Genomic DNA, 23,622 nt, shown 5'->3' on the forward strand with positions numbered 1-23,622 from the left:
CGCCGAGGATAAGCAGACCTCTAATTGAAATAACTCTTCTCACTTTTGAGCAGAAGGCTCTTTTGTGGTTTTCATAATAAAGCACCTTGACCAGATGCTGCAGCATTCAAAATACAGCAATACGGCTTGCATGACAGAATGGTGATGCAAAATATTTTGAAAAAAACCTAAAGCGCTGAGAGATGGTTGTTTACTGAGAAGATGAACATATTTAATCATCACCATAATGTTTTACAGTCGCAGTTGTTGTTACATGATCAATTCCGATCTACAACTCGCCTTTGGGTGTTGTTTGGGGGTCTTGTTACGCTATCAAACATTTGGAATTGCAATGCCTGATGAGTAACTTCCACTCACTTAACATTTCAAAAGATGTCAGACCATTTGGCCAACTGTACAGTATTTACCCACTGATTCATATTTATGTTATATTAAAAAAATTCAAATTAGCATCATGAATGTATGCTGGCTCCAAATAAACAAAGATCACTTTCATTAGCAACATATTGAGTACAAGAGACAAGTCAGACAGTGCTGAATGTGGAGCTCAAGAGAATATTATTGTATGAAATCTGATGTTGCATGTGCTAATAATGTAAGGCCATGTTGTGGCTCACTGGGCAGAGCGGAGATGAACACAATGAAGCGTGAGAGAAAAAGAGAAGTATCCAATGGAAATGCAAACCCTTTGTCTTCCCCTTGTCTACCTGCCGTGAAGGGTCCTATAGGTCAAAGTTTATACACATAAAGCAAACACGTCTATTCAGTGATGACAGGAGCAGTGAGAGTCACCTGCATGAAAGCATGGAGGACACTGACAATGTTAGAACAGCCTACTCTTAGAACGCATGGCCCCTTGGATGAAATGCTTTGCGGGCATTTAAATGATTGCCCTTGAGATCCAGCTCATGATTCATGCACTAGCATGCTCTTCGTCCTCACTAGTGACAATTGAACGCATTCGTAGAACAAATGGGGCGCGCAAGTGGAATTACTATTTTCCACGACTATATGACATTTCTGCCTCTCTAGTCGGACAGCTATGTTACTAGTGAGGCAAAAATCTGTTCTAGTTGACATCTGTGTACTACTAGCACTACTAGTGAAGTTCTAGATGTTAACTAGTATTACTAGTAACATACGGTTGTCAAACACACTACACCCATTTGGTGCCACTAGTAACATGCGGTTGTCAAACTAGTAGGCCAAGGTTGTCCTCCTACTAGCTATGACAAGAAGCATGCTAGTACTTGGATCCTTAAGATGGAATTCGAGGGAATGATCATAAATGCTCAATCGGCTTTATGGAAATAGCTTCACGGAAGGATGCGTTAGCATGACTATGGTATTCTTGGAGAACTACTATGTCTGACTATCAACTTTTTTTTTTTTTAACATTCACTATTTCTACACAGCCGTATGACAATTATGCATACTAGTAGGACAACTACATATTATTCGTGAGGCAAAAGTATTTCAAGTATTTTGATGCAACATGTGCAGAATGTTACTAGGGCATGCCACATACCTACTATATGCCAATATAAACTATTGTGCTCGTACTGTACTAGTAAGTGCAACACAGTAGTTTATAGTAGTCATTTATTTCATACTAGGAGGCCAAAAGTAGCCACTGCTCATGGAAAAAAAGCATTACTATTAAGAGACAGTTATGAATCATCTTACAGGTGAGAACAAAGCGCATACTAGTACATGAACCTTAAACTGGATATCAAGGACATTAATTATATGCTCAGATGGCTTTCCATCCATACCCTTGGTGTACTGTGGTGTATAGTGGCCTGATGGTGCAATTTTACTGTTTGAAAAAAAATATATGACATGAAATAAAATCCTGCATTGCATACATTATATCATTATTATTAGTAGTAGTATTTAACTCACATATTTCATGAAATCATGCTTGGCTATTTAAAAAAAAAACTAAATATTTTGCAGGTGTTATTGCCCACAGTGCCCTCAACCCACTTAGCATGCATGGCACAACACAGAACCAGACACCCGTCCGAAAAAAAAGTGGGGTCACTTGCCATTGTCCACTTCATTTCTGCAGAGTGCAAAAGCCACAAACAGATGTCTATGAGATGGATCTGTGACACAATCCCTCCTCTTACCATTGTCCAATAAGTAAAAGACTGGGCTGCAGTGGCTGGCTCTCAAACTGGCCACAGGCTCTGGCAGGACGCGTGGGTCATTGTGAAGGGAGGTTGGGTAATGAACTGGAATAGGAGATCCAACAGAACAAACAAGGCTTTTCAGAGCAAAAGGGAAAAAGACACATTATGGGTCAACTTGGGAAAAGAGAGACTTGCCAGTAACTGTAGAACACCAATGTGAGATGATTTATAATGAGACATGTTTATATGCTTATATATATATGTATACCTGACACAAGTTGATTCCTGGCATAAGGGGTGGGGGGGGGGGCACTCCAGTGATTTTTAACATAATAGAGTGTGGCCCTAGCAACATTAAAATATACGGTACCTGTCACATTCATTTCAAGAAAAGCTGTCTTGTTTTGTTCCTACATTGGCCACAATGGCACTGCATTGTCAAGACTTGAGCCAAATAAATGATCAACTGCACACAAAAATGTCTCCTTGTGAGAACTGAGTTGTCCATTTTACAGGGGAACCACAGATGTCAATCACCCAGCTGATGTACAATACGAATTAGTAATTCAATCAAAGCGTTTGCGATGTACACAGAACAAGCCTCAGAAATGTCACCAAACTGCAGTTTCAACCTCAGTTCTGTCAGCATTAAAATATTAACTCGATTTTGCATTTTTCTTTTGCTCTTTATGGCATTTTTCACAACATCGATACCAAAAGTGGAACCCGTTGGAACTGTGGGAGTTTAGCAACGTGTGGAAAAAAATACACAAGGCTCTAAATACAATAGTTTGCCACTTACAATCACAGACCAGCAATGTTCAAGCTTACGCCATGTTACTTCCTACCGGTTCATTTCCTAAATCTCAACATGAACAAGAATTATAGTGTTATACTAATTGTAAAAAAAAAACAAAACGAAATTGTTGTGAGAAAAGATTTTACGTGGCTTTGCCAAAACTGTTCTCAACAGAATAGAACCTCTCATGCAAAGCAATTGTATCTGTCATGTGCTGACAACGCAAAAGTCACAGAGGTGAAACAACGATGCACATCAATGTCGCCCACTCATACTTTACTCATGCTTTGTAAAAAGAAGCATTTGAACCCGCAGAGGTTTGACCCGCATGCTCCTTACACTCCAGTGAAGATTCGTGACTGCAACTGTTGGCTAAATTTGGAATTTGGTAAAGGTAGGTGGTTGTGGTGCAGAGGGAGTGATTCTCTAGAAGGGCTTTTTTTGTTTTCCATTTGTGAGAAAATCATTACCATAATGATTTACGTAACCACATTTATGCAAATGTGCATGCTCAAAAAATGAAATCCAATTACCACTGTAAAGTCAAATGCTTCATGCAACACATCATGAATAACTCAAAGACCTTGAAGCAATTTGAATGAGCTGAAATACTATACACAGTTCTCATAAATTAAAACAAGTTATCCTCTTTTCAGAAAGCCAATTGACCTGCAAGAAGCTGAACCAAGTCATGTCACCGACATTACCTCAGCACACTATCTTCCTCCCGTGACATGCACACATCTAAATATATCCTGCCGCGTAAAGCACAGCTCAGTGACATGTCAGATTATTAGCCCATCTCCTGACTGGGTCTGGCCTTGCTATATTACAGCTAAACATGGTGCAAACAATGGAACTAGCACAGAAAGATGACGCTAAAAATGAGGAGGTGGGGGTGGGGGCTGCTTTCAGGCAGGAGAAATGCAAATGAATGCGCCTAATGACAAAGAGGGGTAAAAAAAAATAGTGCATGGACTAGTCAGGACAAAGGAGAGTTGTGAGACGTGTGAAATAAACTAGCCTGCCTTCTCTAACCTGGAGGACAGAAGGAACAGCATAACAATAAAGCCACACATGGAGATGGACTGTAATGTTCAACAGGAGGTAAAAAGATCATCCTCACCCGTTTAGATAATACATTACATCCATCTCAGTTTGCATACCTCATATAACAAAACAAAATGACCTTTTTCACATCACAGTTCGAAAAGACTCCCCAGCAGTTCTATTTAATTTGCCTCATCGTGTTTGCTAGTCTTCTTAAGTGGCCCCATTGGTGTCCTGAAGTCAAATCAAAACAATAACAGACTGAATGAAAGAAGGGGAAACTAGAAATAGGATTTCCTTTGTTGGTTGTCATGTCTTAAAATATGAAATTGTTCATTTGTCCTTATTATAATGAACAAAACAAGCTTGCTGTATTAAAACCACAAATCAAGATCATTTTCATTGTCCACATAAAACAATATGGCACTTAGGAGAGCTTGATCGAACAATTACGAGTTGCATAAAAGCACGAAATTGTCAGCAAGAGGCTTAAAATGTTGTCATCAAGAATCATGCAATATTATTGCATTAATAATACTACCCCAGTTGTGATTGAACTGATACAGGGAGGCAAATATTGAAACAATTCCTCATCCAACCGAATTACTTTCAAATCAAAATAAATCTAATCGTTCATAGTTTGTGCTCTTCTTGGGAAGGGCACATCGACGTGCGTGCCATCCTCCAGACACGTGCGCGCGCACACTTGATAATATGTCCACCCCCACTGTTGCCATGACACTTGGAGCTTCAATTACACACCTCACTTTGCGCCTCAAATTGGTCAGGCACAAATCCCAAGCTTATTCATACTGCTTGAACTTGGCCACTCATGGCTTTCTCTCATCTTCTGTTCATGACAGCGGCCTCAAACCATTGTCTTCTGTCTGCCTGTCTGCCCAACACGCCTGGCCACCAACATAAGAGCATTTCTAATACATTTATCTATGATGTACAGCAGGACTGATGTCATACAAAGGCTTTCCAGCTGCCAAATTATCACTGATCATGTTGTATATCCGCGGGCAGAGCAGCAGTGAATTTGTCCATCTAAACCGAGAGTGACAAATCTATTGTGAGCTCACCAATAATTTATTGAGGAAATTAAAAAAAAAAAAACACTTTTAGATAGTTACGCATCTGTATACTCAGAAAATAACAGCCAACAGAGGTGTCGGGTTCAAGTTCAACTCCGGCCTTCATGTGTGGAGTTTGCATGTTCTCCTCGGGCCTGTGTGGGTTTTCTCCGGGTATTCCGGTTTCCTCCCACATTCCCAAAACATGCATGGCAGGTTAATGGAACACTCTAAATTGTCCCTTGGCCTGATCGTTAGTGTGAATGGTTGTTCGTCTATATGTGCCCTGCAATTGGCTGGCAACAAATTGAGGATGTATCCCGCCTACTGCCCGAATACACCTGGGATAGGCTCCGATACGCCCGCGACCCTTGTGAGGATAAGCAGATTAGAAAATGGATAGATGGATCAGAGTTCAACTTTTAATCCCTTTTCAATATGGCAGCAACAACAAGCTTTTATTTGCAGCACAGCAGAACGAACTATAACAGACCCACCGCACTGCATATCAAATAAAATAACCACATCACAATCACAACATAAATAAAACATGACTTTCCTTCCTTGTCCGGCAAACTGCTTGCATGACAAATGCATAATGAAATCACACGCAACACCGAACAAGCCCATTATAGACTTCACGATAAATCAAGTAACAACAGCCCTTTTTTTTTGGTTTACCAACCACCAGGTATGATTTGCAGCTCTTCTCAAATATGTTCAACTGCGTGTTAAGAAACATCATGGCGTGGAAAAAGGATCAAGTGACACCGGCCCGGTAAGAACATACCACACAGTTGCTGCTGGCTCTTGAAGATGATGGCATCCGCCGCTTGGCCTCATAGCAGCAAGTGATATATTTTAAAGAAGTATGATTGTGGTGCAAGTGTGTGATTGGTTACCTGAGGTGGGCGACTTGCTTCTCTCCGTGTCAACAGACTGCTGGTTGTCAGATAGTTCAGTAAGGCCTGCCACAGCCCATGGCAGTCAAGAGGAAGAGAACATAGTATACAGATGCTGTGTGTGATTATTTTGACATCGCTGCTTGAACAGATTCAACAGTTGTATCTTGCTCAGTGTCAGCCACTCGGACCCTTAAGGAATCTTTGGATCTTGATGATTATTGTTCAGATTTTGAACAACATCGGTTCAGGCCATGTCGTTACATGGAGCGGGTGTGCTAGTCGACATTTCGCATTTGTTAATTTTCAGGCACAGAGTGGCTGAATTCTGGTGTGCATTGGCATGTTGACACGGCAGTAACATAGTGTAAAGCAGGGCAAATCTCACATTGAAGTGACATACAGCAAAGTATAACATCCAAAATAATGCATGCAGTATTGTAATCTCAATGCATGCACCATGCACAAGGATTTACAAGAGATTGTATTTTTACTGTCACAAATTTGTTTTCCCGTGTCACCCAGAATGCTCGTTGAGATTTTGTATAAAGTGAGCACGTATTGTGTTCTCACTCTACTCACTGTCACTTTCAAAATCTGAGGTCATCAAATGGATCTCACAACATTCGTAACCGGACTGGACAAATAACAGACACCACGGAGTGGCTGTTTCTGCAATGTGGAAACCATTGGACATGGCTGGAACAGGCAGCTCGGGTTTACTGGCTCAATCAGTTCTGATATTTCATCATGAGGCCAGAGACACAGCCAGCTTCATTCCAAGCATCTCTTTGGTTTGTCTTGGTTATTCCCTTTCCAGTAACCCTGTTGTTTTAGCAAGCTTCTCTCTCTCTCTCACACACACACATACACACACACACACACACACGCACACATACACACACAAACACACGTCGCACACGGACACACATCCCGTATTAAGGTCCTGGTAGGCTTGACTTACTCTGGTAGGATGTACGGATCCTTTTCTTTGAATCGGAATAAAAGTTAGACAGGCCGCGCATGCAAAACTCTGTCAGGCAGGCCCGCATGCCCACACCAGCAGCCACAGAGTCACCATTAGGTCGGAGATGAAGGAGGGGGATGAGTGAAGAAACGGTAGGGAGAAAGTAGTGGGAAAATAAGGAGTGCGGGTGAGAGGTTTGTGAAGGTGTTCGTGTGTATAAGAATGAGAAAAGAAATTGGAGTTAATTTCGGATGGAGGGGGAATTCGAGAAATCAAGTGTGTGGAGGGGAAGAATGAAGGGGGGAAAAAGAGGGAAAGAGAAAAGAACACACGGTCTTAGAGTGTAAGAGAAGGTGAAATCAAAGAGCAGAAACACTAAGGTAATGTTCAAATGAAGTAAATAAATGTATAAATCAATTTTAAAGAGTACCATTAGCTACAAGCTGCATCAGAATGTTGCTGTTGGTGTATCACCTAACTTTTGTGCGGTCTCTTAAATGAAAACTTGCTAACAGAAAGAGTTGAAACGTGTCATTTTACTGGTGTCGGTTGGTCCTGTTGTTCAGCATTGTATTCTGTTAAATCTCGCACCACCTGCGGTGCGCGAAAAGGCCACGGTGGCGTGTTTTTTTTCCTTTCCAAATTGATTTTGTAAAGCTAAAACAGAGGGACCTTTATAAACCATAAAGGCGGTAGAAGCCAATAACAGCCCTTACGCAACAGCCAGTGAAAAGAGTTACCTCTCAAACTCAAAAGAAACCCTCCATCTACCTAGTCGGGACCTTTTTAAGCAAACACCAAATCCTTTTGAAACATGCTGGCTCCACTTGTGGGTATTATGTAACATAAAATCCGACCACTTTTCAAAGCAGCATGGGTATCCGATCTAAAACATTGAAGGGTGTTGTAGATAATGTATTCCGAGATAGAGTGAACATTTTGACAGATAATTAGTGTGGGGGGGACCAAAACAAAAAGAGTCTTTTGACAGTGAAGATCAGTTTCAAGGAGAAGGGAGGCGTAGGTCAGGCGGGACGACAAGAACTCTACAGGATGCCTTTTGACTTAAGGCCTCAGTTCAAGCAATGCTAAAATATAGACAGGACATAACGTAAAGGACAACATGCATAAGAATGCAGCTCAGTCTGACACACATTTCCTGTTAACATGCACTTCATATCAGAGTGCAGATGTGTGACAGGCAAATACATGTGAATGTATTGTTGTTGTTTTTTTGGTCTTTGTATTAAATTGTGCGAGAGAAAGCAAGGGAGAGCACAAAAAGGGGATCTTTTTTTCACGCAATGTTTCGTTGGATTAACTCGGATGATGATGATGATGGTCAATTTGTTGGTTCCTATATTTGGCAGAATGATCAAGATCAAGTACATTTTAGAGTTTTGGTTTGTTTGTTTTTAAAAAACATTCAGTGGAAGGTTTAAAAATACAATTTAATGAACAGCAGAGTTGCAATATCTGAATATGTGCCTGTACAATAGGGACACCTCATTCTTAAAAAACAAAACAAAAAAACATACCATATTGAAACATATGCTCCATTTTACTTTACTTGGTATATCATCATTCTACATTGTATAAAATTAATCCATACTAATTCATCATCAGTCCGAGAGAAACGCCTGCAAAACTGTCAGACTAAAGTTCTGAATAAAGAATGTTCCATCAGCATATGCAATTGTATTTTGATATCAAACAGATCAAATAGCTCAGTGGGATACATTTAAACATTCATATTCAGCAATCACATTTTGCATGTGAATGAATGTTGATGAATCTTTTTAAACATGTGTGAGCAGTCTACCTGGTCAAAACCATTTACGTTAAGAGGGAAGTTTTTAATGTTTCCTTTAGTGTTGATTGATTAAAATCTATAGGGGAATGGTATTGATTACTTAAGAAATCTAATTAAACCAACTGCCTTATTGATTAACCGTGAAAGGTACCCATGGATAGTCCAGTTTAAACATAGATCAGCCTCCAATTATGCAAGCAGCTCCAGAAAAGATAGAGGAGTGCATGTGCACAAAGAACAAGGAAGCCTCCATAATTAACTCTTGAAGTTTGAGAGGGTGTTCTCTGTGTGTTAGTTAACTACATGCACAGACAGATAAGTGTGTGTATGTGCTTATATGTTTGTGTTCACTACCTGAGGTGGACTGTCTGTTCCTGCGTGGGGAGCGGGTAAGGCGTTGATAGGGATCAGCGGCACCGTACAAATCCAGAGTGGACATGCACAGCAGGATGGTTTTCTGCAGGTAGTCGACCACCGCAAGGCCATTACAGTTCCCGAATGCCAAACTGGGGACACAAAAATACAGAGGGAAGGCAGATGCGTATATATGGGTTATTTACATGGATGATTTTCTCAACGATAACTTTTGAGCCGTCACATCCTATCCTAATTCCCAAGGCAGCGGTGCCTTGAGATACAACAGAGATCTGAAATCATCTTTTCCCATTGAAATGAATGGAAATCATATCAATCCGGTCCATACTCCCCCAAAACACCATCAAAAAATGTTCAATGTTATTCAATGAGTAAAATAGCATTTCGTACTATTATACTTTGTAAAAACATTAAATAATACTTACAGAATTAAATTCAATTTGAAGAAATAAATAGTTTGTGCATCATGATTAATTCATTGTGTCTCTTTCTGGTGTGCATTACTGATTGAGTCATTTACTTCTACTTTGTGTCTCAATACTCGTATATGATATGTCTCAATAGTCGTATGTCGTATAGGTCTCAATAGTCGTAGTATGAGTCATTTTTTGCAAAGGGTAAAGAATACACTGTATTTCTATGATTACCGTTTTTGTTATACATCGGTTCTTTATAGCAATATAATGTGACCAAGAAGATGATATTCGTGAGTCCATCTATGGCAGTTTGCAATGTTAGCATTAACTAAGCAGATTAACGGCCAAGCTATGCGGCTGTTTCAAAAGCACATGTAATTCTATTTGTTTTGTTTATGGTTGTGATTGATTGGTGGGGGGCGGGGGGGGGGGCAATATAGTGAGAATGTCTGCCTCACAGTCAAGAGGCCAAGGGTTCAAATCTCATCTTAGGCCCTCCTCTGTGGAGTTTGAATGGATTCACTATGCCTGCATGGGATTGTGTTTTTTTTTTTTTTTAAGTAGTGCGGCTCCCTACCGCGTTGCAAAAACGTGTTTCTTAGGCCCAAAGGTAGCTGAGATAGGCTTCCACTTACCCACAACCCAACTGAAGAGAAGTGCTACAGAAATTTGATAGATGGATGTCTGAACAGCTCAGTATTTGAGCTACATTTTTTCATCTGCATATATTTTGACATTACATTTTAAATTACTTCATAATATCGCATTGCTGTTTGTCATCTTGACAATGTAAAAAAAAAAATACAGTAACTACAGTACAGTAACTTATCTAGATTACAGTGTTGATACAAAATTGTCTTTCGTAAGATTGTATTTCGAGTCCCGAATTCTTGAGGTCCTGGATAACAAAAAGATTTTGGCCAGGGTTAAATGCCTGAAAAAAAAACAGGTTATGTAGAGAAGGGGTGAGTACACGAGCCACTTTCCTCTCTTTATTTCAACAAATGAATAAATCACTTAAAATGCATTTTGACATTTTTGTCAGGTTCAGAAATGAACCAAATAATATTTTCGATCTCAGAAATACAGGCTCAGACAAATTGTAATAACCCAAAATATTTATTTTACAGAAAAAGCGTACCGACAAATTACAAACAAAAATCACTGGACAAAACGAGGCAGGAAAAACATGGCACAATCTAAAAGCGCTCGTAAAAGGCAAGGTCCAAGGAAAAACACAAAAAATACACAAATGAAAGTCCAATTATGCGAAACAAACGATCCAAAACACAAAACAAGAAATAATAAAATACAAAGAACTATGAAAAATGAGAGTGACTATGAATGACAAAGAGGTCAAGAAAAGCCCATTATGGACTTGAGGCACAACAGCAAGCAAGGTCAATAATCTGAACAAGATTTAGCAACTTGGCAGTACTTTTATACTTGGCAAGGCTTGATTGGGAAATGCAAAATAGGTGCGCCTGCGGAAGGGAAATGCCCTTCATTCCAGCTGGAATTTTTAACACAAGCAAAACAAACAGAACATGACAATTTGATCATGAACAAAAATAGGTTTAGCGTTTTCAATACTTATTTCCACATCAGATTTTATCGTGGCTTCAAAAAGGAGTCAAATTATTCCTACTGCGATTCCACATCAACAAATAAATAAGCAAGGTAAACAGTGGTAAGAGGACTATTACACACGGAAGACTTATTTCTATAACATTAGCTTTTATTTAGTTATAATTCACTAAGTAATTTTAAACAAAACATTCAGACCTTTGTGTTACGACACATTCTGTACATATTAACATCACACTTATGAAAAATAATCGTGTTGGGACCTTTAGCACAGTTAGCAGCCTACCTAAGGTGCTCAATCACATGCCGTTAGCAGCGAGCAGTTAATTAGCCTCGTGCACCGTGCGTGTTAGACGTCGACGTTATCGAGGTCGTTAACACAGGTAATAAGATATTTACTCTACAATCACAATCATGTTCATACAGTCTTTAACTTGGTAAGCATTTGATTTGAAGGACTTTCTAAGCATTACTAACCTGAAAAAAAAAGGTACAGTAATCCCTCGTTTATCGAGGTTAATGGGGACCAAAACCACCTGCGATAAACGAAAATCCGCAAAGTAGCGACCAATTAACATATACAGGTAAAAAATAAAAATGAAAAATTTCAGTCTGCAAAAAGTCTGCAAACAGTCCGTGAGAAGCTGCAAAACAACAGCGAGTCACATAGAGCAACATATACAGTACAGTACTCCATGTATATGAAGGTTATTATTTTTATTTTTTTATGAATATGTTTGAAAAAATCTGTGATGCACCGAATCCGCGATAAACGAACCGTGAAATAGCGAGGGATCACTGTACTGTGTAATGAAAACACAACCACACTTTTTTGATCCCAAATTTCCTCTGAAGGCAAGGGGAGTGAGCTCCCTCAGGAACCTGGACGCAAAAACACCCAGAAAACAATGAATCTGTTCTTTTGTTTCCTCAAAAAGATTTAGAAAAGTAACTATCTACATTTGCTCAAAAATATTCTACTGTCAACAAAATATTTGTGACCACATATTTTTAAGTGTCACAATTGGGGACAAATTCAGACATGCAGACGGTGGGTAGGATTGTTCAATCTTGGAAAATCTGTGCTCTGAGTGCTATTCTAGTTCAACTTGATTTCCCAAAAGCTCCATAGCCAATTGCTATTCCTCTGCTCGAGAACCAATTCAGAATTAAAGTGATGGATCAACACTGATGGCCCCAAATACATGGAAAGCCTGTCTACGAAATGTGTTTTTTTTTTGTTGTTGTTATGGCCATTCACCCCTATTAACATTTTAAATTTCAAATGTTATTGCTCTATTTCGTTGCTCCCCTGTTCCCTTTTCCCCATGACCCTCGTCTCCAAACTGCACAAGCTTTCTGCTTTCTTTCTTCAAAAGAAGCAGAGAAATGAGAAAGTGATGGACATCCCTAAAAAGTCAATAAGCACAGGTTTGAGAAAAAATTATATTTAGAGCGGAACATCCAGATCTGGAATGAGAGCGCAACACCTTGCTGTTTATTTTTCAGCATGGTGAAAATATAAACATCACACCATATGACAGGTGTGCTTGTGGCAGAATTCCTGACAAACACGTAATAATTGTGTTCCCAAATTCCTTGTTCGAGGCTACAACCACCAGAACAATTGGCTAAGTGACATTATATAATGAGGTTCAATGCACTATTGACATCCTGCGGCTCACCCTGCAGACATACCTCTCGTGACTGGGAAGGAGACAAATATTATATAGCATCACAAAACGAGTCTGAATGCTGGATGAATCCGTAAGCTGGCATTCAGTCACTTAAAGCAGTTCTCGGCTCTATACTTTGCTTTTAGTTGGTGTGAAATACATTCCGATTTCTCACAGGAATGTCTTCACAAAGTGTCACAGTTATACCCGGACAAGTTTAAACAGAAAAACTTGACTCAGGGAAAGTTGTTGGTGCAGCAGATGGGAGCGGATCTCTCAGAGCGAACGGCGGGCAGTTGCTCCGGGATCAGACTCAAAGTCCCTCGTGTTCCTCGTCGGTCTTTTAAATACAAAATACAAAGAAAGACACTGCCCCCAATATTTGCATACCACGCCCCCAGTCCGGCCCCTCGATCGGAGATGTGATTAACTTTTGTCAAGCTTTAAACCACAGATACTTTCACACCGTCTCCCATGAATAAACAAGTCGCAGACGACAAATGGTCGCCTGGTCCGCGATCAGTTCCCAGAAAGTCTTTTGATGTTCTAAAACACTTCTTTCCTAAACTGTTTACATCCAAACTGTAAGACGACTGCAGGTCGACTTCAAAAAGCGCTCGGCCCTGTCGCCCTTGCCCACAGACATTTTGGGGGGCGCTAAATACACAACACGTCTAGACAGGCCCAAATTAAAAATGGAACTTTAAACATGGTCTCATTCCGTTCATAGATTCCTCTAACACAAAGAAAGGCAAAGAGACCACAGAAATGCAGAATGTTTTGTTCTACAACCACAGACGTTTGGTGTCCTTGCTTGTGCAGAAAAGTAGTCAACATGTTTTCTTTTTCAAGTGCTTTGCATTCTTCTTCTTATTATGATAAACTGGTTTATTTTTAAAGGAAAATGCTTGCAAGCCAGCAATTCATTTTCACATTCATACCTACAGTGTGGACATGAACCTTTTTAGTATGTACAAGGAATCCGGATAAGACAGAGGAGACCCAAACAAAGATGGCAGAACAACAAACTCCACAAAGGAAGGGTGGACCAGTGAATTGAACCCAGAACCTTCGAATTGTGAGACAAACATTATATCCGCAACAGCACTATGCTGTGCATAAGACAAATCAAAATGTGTTATTTCAGGGCACTGAAATGAACATCGAGGACCGGGCTCTTGAGACACCCAACCAAATGCAAGCAATCGGCTTATTAACCCTTTCAGGGACAGCGGTTGCTCCAGTGGACAGCTTATCATGTTATCAGGTTACAGGGTGCATGAAAGGGGTTACAGGTAATTGATCAACAGTCAATAGAAGGACAATAACCACGCTCAACTGATTGATTTGTAAAGAATCATCAAAAAAAGAACAAATATATATACAATTTCACTGCCAATCGAAACTTCGGACATAGCTTTTAATTCAAATGCAGGCAAAAGTGTGTCGAAACCTTTCAAATCGGAGTGCACTATAAATTCAAGCTGATTTTGCATTCTTTCCTAACCAGGTAGACAAGGTTCTTTGGATCTTTTCGAACATGACAATGACTCACCATAAATTGAAAATAAATCATTCCATTTGCACTCAAGGACTGTGAGTCAGGGGACATTTTCTCAGGATGACATACTTTGTAGAAAATTGAACTGAAGTAAAATGAATAGAACCGTTGGTGGGAGGGAAGCAGACCCTTCAATTACGAGATAATTTCCTAATTACCCTGTAGGTTCGGCACAATGGCCTCTGAATATGACAGCGGAAGTCATACAAATAAGAGAAAGGAAAAAAAGAGCACTACGGTAAAGTGCATGCCCAAGTCTATAAAGTGCCTGCTTGGCACATAAACAGAACCAATGAGCACTAACACAGCTGGTTCGTTCCAGTGATTCGTCCTGTAAACTGCTCCAGTTTTCCACCAGCTGTTTTGCTTTACAAATAGCAGTAAACTATGGAAGCTCCATATAGTAGCAATCCTCACTCGTGTAAGATAGCCCGAAATGTAAAGTGGTACACTAAAAACACTCTGCTCTGACTTCCATCTGACAGTAGTGTACTTTATAATGGCCGTTTACCTCAGAAAACCACCACTTTCCCTTAAGGTTCCTGACAAAAATACAGAGGGAGACTCACAGGCCATAGGCGGAGTTTATGTCCAGGCTTGATATTTGCTGTGGAGGTTCTCCGTCCATCCAAGGCAGCTGGATCACTAGCTCTGCCTGGTAGCCAGGAGGTACCCGCACCGCCCGATCCTTTACCCTAAAAAAACAGCAAACAAATTTGAAAGCAATTACATAATAAGGCTTCACAAGTGATGTTTTGTCACGGGCATCATTGTTGAACCATGAACATTACTGTGCAGGAACATAACAGTCTTTCCAGCCATGTCATATTGTCCTTAGCATCTAGTCATCTAATTCCAATTCAGTGCCTGTAGGACATTTTACCATAAGGTCACACAATATTCATCGACCTTATATATCCTTCCCACCCACAGGTTCTGCAGGACTAATTTGGATGCCTTTGATGAAAATCAGAAATCACTTACTTAAGGCAGGGGGTATAGTCTTTGAAAGACTCGGGTGTTCCGCCGCCGGGGCTTGCTGGGTGTTGGTGGTGGGGCTGAGGAGAGTGGGAGCCTGAGTGGGGCTCTGAGAAGCAGGGATTGTTTTCATTTTCCGATGGAGAGATGACATCCTCTGGATCACATTGCAGTCGCACCTCGAGAGACTGGGGAGGAGACTAATATTATTATCTTGCAATATGAGAAGACTTCTTTTTTGAACACATTAATGGGAAGCAGGTTGGAACAGGTTCACAGTCAGGACATCCAAGTTTGAATCTCCTTGTGAGGTGGACCACCTACTTGGAGACGCTGCTATATGTCACTGGTTTTGAGGATTACCCACCTCTGTGAACACATCTTCCTGCAGCGTTGCATCTTATTAAATGGACTCTTACATTATTCTAACATCGTATTGCACCATATTGTGTTAAACATTGCCCACTCGGCCTCCATTATAGCCAGGCCATCATTCAACGGGGATTCCTGCATCTGCAACACCTTCTCAACATTTCAACTTTTTCTCCTGGTGTTTTTTTTTGTTTGTTTTTGTTTTTCTTTGCCTTCCTGGGGTTCAAGAACAGGGGATGTCATTAATATGTGTCAACTGTAGGAATTTGAGACTTTTATGTGATTAAAGGATACATAAATGGATTTAACTTGACTTGACATGTGTGATGTTCACATGTACTCACTTTTGATTGGCTTTGCTGCGCTCCGTATAAATGTGTTGGATTAATTCATCACTCAACTCTAAACTGTCCCTAGGCATGAATGTGAATGTTGTATGTCTACATGTGCTCTGTAATAGAGAGATGACCAATCCTCATCAACATAAATTCACAATTGAATCAAAAAATCCTTAAATTCAAATGAGGTCAGACTGGCTGGCAGTCCATCAAAACATGAAATGCAAATTATTTGAGTTTTGATATGGAGTACAAACAATCCTTAGAAGGACTGAAAGTTTCCAGCTGTGACAAGGGCACGGACTGATCTGACTCACCACAATCTGAGTGTTGGCATCATATTTGCTGAAGCGGTAGAGGATGATGTGTGCCGAGATCCCAACGACACAAAAGATGCGACTTTGGGGGCACCAGCTGACCATCTGCACCGCAAAGGGGTCATCGTCCACCAGTTCTGCAGCACGACCCTCATTTTGTTTTGGCTTTTCAAACACCTTGGAGGTCTTCAGCTTGTATAACATCTGTAGTGTAACTGATTGGAAAAAGATTTATTTGTGGAGAAAACACATTCACAACAAAATGCAACACCTGTGTGCACTGTGTGATGAAAAGCAGCATCTATAATTGCCAAGAAGAGTTTTCCCCAGGCTGACAGTTTCATCTGGAACAACATATTAAGTTCTATGACTTATCAAACTGCTCCAGACTGCTGATAGTTGCTGGTGAAAAATAAACCATTTTGCAGTATTTTCTACATTTTATTCTTTTTTTGAATGCCATGCAAGGACATACGCATCAACAGATTTACCTTTGGGTCACCTTTATTATGTGTGTATGATGTAGTAGTTATGTACTGTATGTCTTCAGTGGAAAAATGAAATGGTACACTGCCACAAAAGTGTATAATTTATACCAAAAAAAAGAAATTGATCTCATATCAATTTACTTACTCATTGTGCAACCTGGGTCTGTTTAGTTGACCACAAAGCTGTGATTGTGTCATATGGCAAAAGGTGGATACACAGAATAATTCTACTTTCTGACCTCAAGTGGAAGAACTTTTAATTGTTTTGTCTGTCACTATAGGTTGCTGTCATCGAAACATGAACATGTATGTTATGTATAGCCAGTGTTGTTCCTGCGTTCAAAATTGTTTGGCGCCCGCCTCCAGCTAATTTTGTGCCGCTCCCAGCCAGGCAGATTGACAAAGTAAAGCTTCAGCTGTGCTGATTGAGCGATTGATGTCTCCCCGCGGCAGCTACATATTTTAAATGCAGTTGCAGCATTGCACCACCATGGAGGCGCTATATCAACAGCAGTTCACAGGAAATACCTTATGCAACTACCAAAGAAGAAAAAGATGGAATCATTTTGTTTTTTGTTGTATTGTTGATGCCAAACGCACTGCGCCCCAAAACAGTAGGCAATGCTGCCTCCCTTTTAAGGCAGCCATGAACCAAGTACAGGCTGGAGACATTAAAAACCTATGAGGTGATGGCCATTCATAAGGCAGCAGAAGAGCAGGAGAAGTGTATTGAAGATGGTTGTACCTAAAAACACTCAACGAGGCAAGATACAAAAACTATTTTTTTGTTTGTTTGTTTGTTTATTTATTTATTTTTTAACAGAGCACATTGCAGTATACATGCACATTGTGGCGCATGGTCAAGATGGTACAACCTCTGCCTCAATTTGAGCCAGGAAAACCCCTGATAGTACGTAAATAATCATTTCAAACCAATTAAGTGAAGTAAAATTATCTCCCACAGTTGTAAATCACTGGTCTAATCTATGTGCAGTACACACAAATGTTTTTGTTTGTTTGTTTTATTGAGCATATAGACAGCTGGGATAGGCTCCAGCACCCCCCAGCGACCCTAGTGAGGATCAAGCGGTACGGAAGATGAAAGAATGAATGAATATAGTACACACAATAACAGGTTGACAAAGGTCAAACAAAATTATAAAAGGAAAATTAGAAATAGTTAAAAGAGAAAAAAACACATCACAGTTATATGCTCAAAGGAGTAGGAAGAAGTAAATAACTTATCTAGTCCTACCCCTTATTATGTAACTGAATTGTTCATTTTTCAAAACAAAGAAATGAAAAACTTGTTGGTTACCTATTGTGTCTGAAAATCACAATTTTTAAAAAAAAGTATTATTTCAAACCTGAGAATCTCATAATGTGATATTCATAAACACACCGGATGTCAAACTATCCTATAGAGTGGACTTACTTGCAGATGCATCCCAAAATTTGATTGATCCATCTGCATGTCTGGACAAAGAAGCACAATGACAATAAATGTATGGAATAATTAAATAATGTTTCACTCACTAAGAAAGATCCGTAATTATACACCTAGCAGGTTCTCTAACTCTTCCGCATTCTTGCTGCAATAGTATGGCTGGACAAACCTTACCTGCATGCCAATTTCTTTTTTTGTGTGTGTATGTTGTTGTTGCAAGCTTAAACATACTGAATTAAAGACCCTGTGTGTCATTTTCTTGCAGTATTTAAAAAAAAAAAAACATTATCTACCATGTGACAAAAGACACCACCAAAAAACAGAACACTAAAAGATGAGGTACAACGTGACTGCAGGAGTCATGCAGCAGCAGAGACCAGCTTGCGTGTTTGCTTCAGAATGCTTTAACATCTCTGCCAACCTCTCGGAGTGCGGCATAGCCCCACTCTGCGCTCTGCTCATTATGCTGGACTTGGCAGAGTCTCAAATCTAAAATTATGAGGCCCACAAAACAGCTAATGCAAAACACTATCATCTTGCCCTCACATGGATTAGGTGAACCCTTCAATGAAGAAAACAAAATTTTCACATTTTCCTTAGTTGGGCGAGCAAAGGATATCAATTGGAATGTTATATGAACTGAGGACAAACAAACAAACAAAACAAAAGCATGTAAATGGTCAGCACTTAATTTGATGCAACTGGGCCAGAAATAAATTGTTACACTTCTCAGAAGTGCGCAAAAAACACAATAAGATGGTGTGGAAAAATTATTTGATTGTTTTATTTTTTTAGGGGCGGCCCGGTAGTCCAGTGGTTAGCACGTTGGCTTCACAGTGCAGAGGTACCGGGTTCGATTCCAGCTCCGGCCTCCCTGTGTGGAGTTTGCATGTTCTCCCCGGGCCTGCGTGGGTTTTCTCCGGGTGCTCCGGTTTCCTCCCACATTCCAAAAATATGCATGGCAGGCTGATTGAACACTCTAAAAATTGTCCCTAGGTGTGAGTGTGAGCGTGGATGGTTGTTCGTCTATGTGTGCCCTGCGATTGGCTGGCAACCGATTCAGGGTGTCCCCCGCCTACTGCCTGGAGATGGCTGGGATGGGCTCCAGCACCCCCCGCGACCCTTGTGAGGATCAAGCGGTACGGAAGGTGAATGGATGAATGAATGAATGTTTTATTTTTTTCAGGGGCAGCCATGTACAGATTAATGGACTTTCCATTCATTTCAATTGGAAAAGATGATTTGAGATATGAGTGTTCCAAGCTACAATCATAATCACGGAATACATTAAGCTCGTATCACATGGCACCACAATAAATACAATAATTAGGACTCACCCAGTAATGATGACCTCTGGGTAGGTGTGAGAGCCTAACGTCCACATTCCCCCACTAACTGGCCATTCCTGGTATGGTAACAAACAAATGTTGATTTGTGTTAAAAGCACTTGACATCTTCGTGATCCGCTTAATGCAGAACGTCACATGACAAAATCTGCAAAAAAAATTATAGCGAGTTTCCTGTGTATGCCGTCACGTTTAAAGTTGCTGCAAGTGCTTTGCGTATGTAGTGGGTCACTTGCGGCAAGGATGGTGTGACGTCCAACTATGATCATGGAATTTAAAGAACTTTGCAAGATTATGCTGGAAAAAAAGGAATTTCCTGTTTAGAAAATGTTATTCAAACCAAACCTTTTGACTGTAGCCGGTTTTCTTGTGTTTGGCTCCTATGGAGTAAAGGACAGGGATGATGTCCGGAGGGCAGTCTGCAAAATAAGCTGTGCATGTAACTGGAGACTCATGGATGTCCATGGGGTAAGGGTTCTCAAAGACGGGGAAGCTGTGGAAATCATAAAGAGAAAAGACATTAATGTCTTCATTCTCCTTTGTTCTGTCGTTATTGGACTCGTTATTTCTCTAATTAGTCTTGTCCCTCAGAGGGTTCCGGGTGATATCGCCGCTTCTTCAGAGACAACAAATAAGGATGTCACTTCATAATATTCCACTCTGTTCGACAACGACTTATATTCTGCCAAAATACGGTACATACTTGCTCTGCGTCAGATCCACCACTATTAAATCCTTTTCTAAAAGCACCACCACTGCATAAGGATCCTGCACCTCTGTAAAATATAAAATCAGAGGAAATACTGTCCAGCTCTTGTATTCATTGTCATGTCTCCTTCGTAAAAATGAATTCTAGAAAAAAAACCATTTCAACCTTGACAGTTCTCCCGTAACTTTTGTTTGTGCTTACCGTTATTGTAAGGAGTCTCACAAAGCGTCATGAACTCGACAATAGGATAGTCCATCTCGAGCACTGTAATTGCCTTGCCGTGCATGATGGTTAACGTAGGCCGTCGTCCAGCCTTGTCGTATGAAAGCCCTCCGGAGAAGATGACAAAAGGCTCGCTGTCGCGGAGAAAACAACAAGTCTAAAGACTTTTCCTTGGTCGACAAGAATCCTCAACTCCTCAATGCAGCTATTGGACAGATTTTACTGAATGTTTCAAGTTGGTCATAGCTCATATCAAGATCATCTTTGCATTACTTTAGGATCATTGTGCTGAGTTGAGTAAAAAACAAAACAAAACACACACCTGTTCCTTGAGGTCTTATAATCCACTTTCAGTATGGGTTTACACGATTCCTTCCTCCCATCTTTCTGTATTTTACCTAAGACACAAGAAAACAGCAAAGTAATACCCACTTGCATAAAAAAAAGTTTACCGAACACGAAATCCAGTAGTTTTCATGTTTTCTGCACACACACACTCACCAGCAAGATTCAGATCCACAGGGTTGACAAAATCTGGCACACACTTGTCGAAAAACATTTGGGACCCATTTTAAATTGTGAAGCAATTGCAAAATGCGTCTCCTCTAAAAATGCGCTAATAACCTCTTAACAATGGTTCTTAACCTTGTTCAAGGTACCAAACCCAACTAGTTCATATGCACGATCACCGAACCTTTCTTTAGTGAAAAATAAAAATGTTTTTTGTTTTTTGACAAATTCAAAACATTAAAAAAACATTTATTAACAACAGGAACAAGTAAATACACACTTTTTAATTTGTATGGTAGAGACTCTGTCGAACCCCTGAGTCCGATTCACCGACTCCCGAGGGTTCGATCGAACCCAGGTTAAGGACCACTGCTTCGTTACATTGTAATTCCTGTCCTAAAAACATGGCCCAATAATTGTTACATAACAAGTCTGAGAGTGCCTGCATATATTTAAATAGGAAAAATCTAGATCATAACAAGACTGCTTTTTGGAAGTGTGTCAAGCAGCAGACAACCAAATGGGGCACATTCTACTGAATTGTTAAGACCCGCAAAGTACAGCAAGTGGCGAAGCAGCAGATTTATTTCATGGAGTCAGCAGGAAGCAAGTTGGGAATGAGGTGGCAGGCACACGTTTGGTTCAGTTCACAGTGGGATGCGCAAGCGTAACAACAACACAAGTTAGTGTGTGTGTGTGAGAGAGAGAGAGAGAGAGAGAGAGAGAGAGAGAGAGAGAGAGATATGGGGGGCAGTGGTGTACAGGATGTCAGTTGCACAAAAAAAAAAAAGACAAGGTCTATATAAAGCTACGCTGCCAAACCAACCCAGCTGTGTTGACAGCTGACATGCAGTGTCTAGTCAGAATTATTTATTTACTATTAGAGGGTGGCAGACTGTTTTGAGCCCCAAAACATGATTACTGTTTGTTTTGGTTTTATTACCATTTGCTAAGAAGATTTTTATTGGCTCGGGTTCCGCTTTGTACCTTGCCCTCCACTTTGATTGTGTGGGTATTTATTTATTTTCTCAAAAGGTAATAAATACCATTACATTGAGTGAAAACTACAACACAAATCCAAGTCAGGTTATCTTGTTGAATTATTTGTCCAGGCATAGCTCATACCTCTGCTCAAGAGTGCAGTCAGTTGCACCTCTATAAAATAACATTCGGGTATAATTTGTCTAGTTTTGCCCTCCTGGAGAACAAGCTAGAAGAAATTTGACGTCTTGACAGCGATTAAGATCAGAGATTGACAGTCATTCACAAATAAATGATGTGGTCACAGCTGACAACTACGGGCTGCATAATCCCGCGTAAGCGTCCTGTTTTTATGAATCGTGCATTTTTTTTTCCTACTCAGATCCCTGTCCTCTCCATGGTCACTTTCACACAATGACAAATCAACACTGTATATGCACTACAGAATTAGAATGTTTATTGTGATTCCCAAACACATTAGTACGTGAGACTTCATCAGGTGTGCCATGAGAAATTATCCCATAATTGGGGTGATAGTTATTACTTATTTACAACAAATAATATATCTTTGGGGAAATCAATTGCAAATCAAGTGAGATGGGATCCTCATTTTATCAGTGTTTGTGTCATTTCTGTGCTGGATAATTCTTCGTATCTTAAAAATATGCCTTGGCTCAGTTCAGGTTGGGGAAACACTGCACTGAATAAAATATCACACATTGTATAGTGTCAGCAAAATGATTGGTCATTGTTTTTTATTTTTATTTTTTTCCAAGGATGAAATGCTGCTATAGTCCGTCTCTAAATAAAAAACAAAGCAACAGCTCATAGCTAGTTTTTGATTCTCACCATGTGGGAATGTGACCTGGATGGGCTTGGAGGTGTTTCTGAGGTTCCACAGGGTCAGGCTGCCATCTGAGTGACTGCACATGAACTGCTTTCCTTCATGATGCCAGCTGACCGAATGGATGGCCTGCAACAAAGGTTGTAAAATGAATCATATTTTCAACATAAAAGAAACAAATGTTGGCAATTTTATACTACATAATACATCAGTATTGTATTATAAAAAAAAAATCCTCATCTCACCCCTCGGGTGGTGTCCGTCCCTCATTCAGCTCGGGTCCTCTACCAGAGGCCAGGAAGCTTGAGGGTTCTGCGCAGTATCCTTGCTGTTCCCAGCACTGCACATTTCTGGACTGAGATGTCCGATGTTGTTCCCGGGATCTGTTGCAACCACTCATCTAGTTTGGGGGTCACTGCCCCGAGTGCTCCGACCACCACAGGCACGACTGTCACCTTCACCTTCCAGGCTCTCTCCAGCTCCTCTCTGAGCCCTTGGTATTTCTCGAGTTTCTCATGTTCCTTCTTCCTGATGTTTCCATCACTTGGGACCGCTACATCCACTACAACGGCTTTCCTCTGCCCTTTATCTATTATCACGATATCTGGTTGGTTCGCCATTACCATCTTGTCAGTCTGGATCTGGAAGTCCCACAGGATCTTCGCTCTGTCATTCTCCACCACCTTCGGAGGTGTTTCCCATTTTGACCT

At 40.4% G+C, this 23,622-nt stretch overlaps 1 protein-coding gene across 17 annotated transcripts in view; it reads right to left on the bottom strand.

Moving 5' to 3' along the window:
• The window catches only part of stxbp5l (syntaxin binding protein 5L), a 107,193-nt gene that overhangs the window by 17,506 nt on the left and 66,065 nt on the right, over positions 1–23,622 (bottom strand). For 8 of the 17 annotated variants that reach the window (XR_007965355.1, XM_052082078.1, XM_052082071.1 and 5 more), the window contains 14 exons: positions 22,918–23,041; positions 20,900–20,975; positions 20,557–20,711; positions 20,350–20,422; positions 19,992–20,139; positions 19,638–19,705; positions 18,289–18,329; positions 16,366–16,580; positions 15,345–15,526; positions 14,930–15,055; positions 9,100–9,251; positions 6,930–6,998; positions 5,966–6,031; positions 2,136–2,240 (listed from right to left, as the gene is read on the bottom strand). Coding sequence is in view for 16 of the 17 variants with exons in the window: in XM_052082078.1 (XP_051938038.1) it covers positions 2,136–2,240; positions 5,966–6,031; positions 6,930–6,998; positions 9,100–9,251; positions 14,930–15,055; positions 15,345–15,526; positions 16,366–16,580; positions 18,289–18,329; positions 19,638–19,705; positions 19,992–20,139; positions 20,350–20,422; positions 20,557–20,711; positions 20,900–20,975; positions 22,918–23,041 (1,600 nt within the window). In the remaining variant the exon portion in view is untranslated. The remainder of the gene's footprint in view (positions 1–2,135; positions 2,241–5,965; positions 6,032–6,929; positions 6,999–9,099; positions 9,252–14,929; positions 15,056–15,344; positions 15,527–16,365; positions 16,581–18,288; positions 18,330–19,637; positions 19,706–19,991; positions 20,140–20,349; positions 20,423–20,556; positions 20,712–20,899; positions 20,976–22,917; positions 23,042–23,622) is intronic. The other 9 variants (XM_052082081.1, XM_052082079.1, XM_052082076.1 and 6 more) reach the window with 3 other exon arrangements.

This window comes from Hippocampus zosterae, chromosome 12 (genome assembly GCF_025434085.1).
Source record: "Hippocampus zosterae strain Florida chromosome 12, ASM2543408v3, whole genome shotgun sequence".
NCBI classification, from domain to species: domain Eukaryota; kingdom Metazoa; phylum Chordata; class Actinopteri; order Syngnathiformes; family Syngnathidae; genus Hippocampus; species Hippocampus zosterae.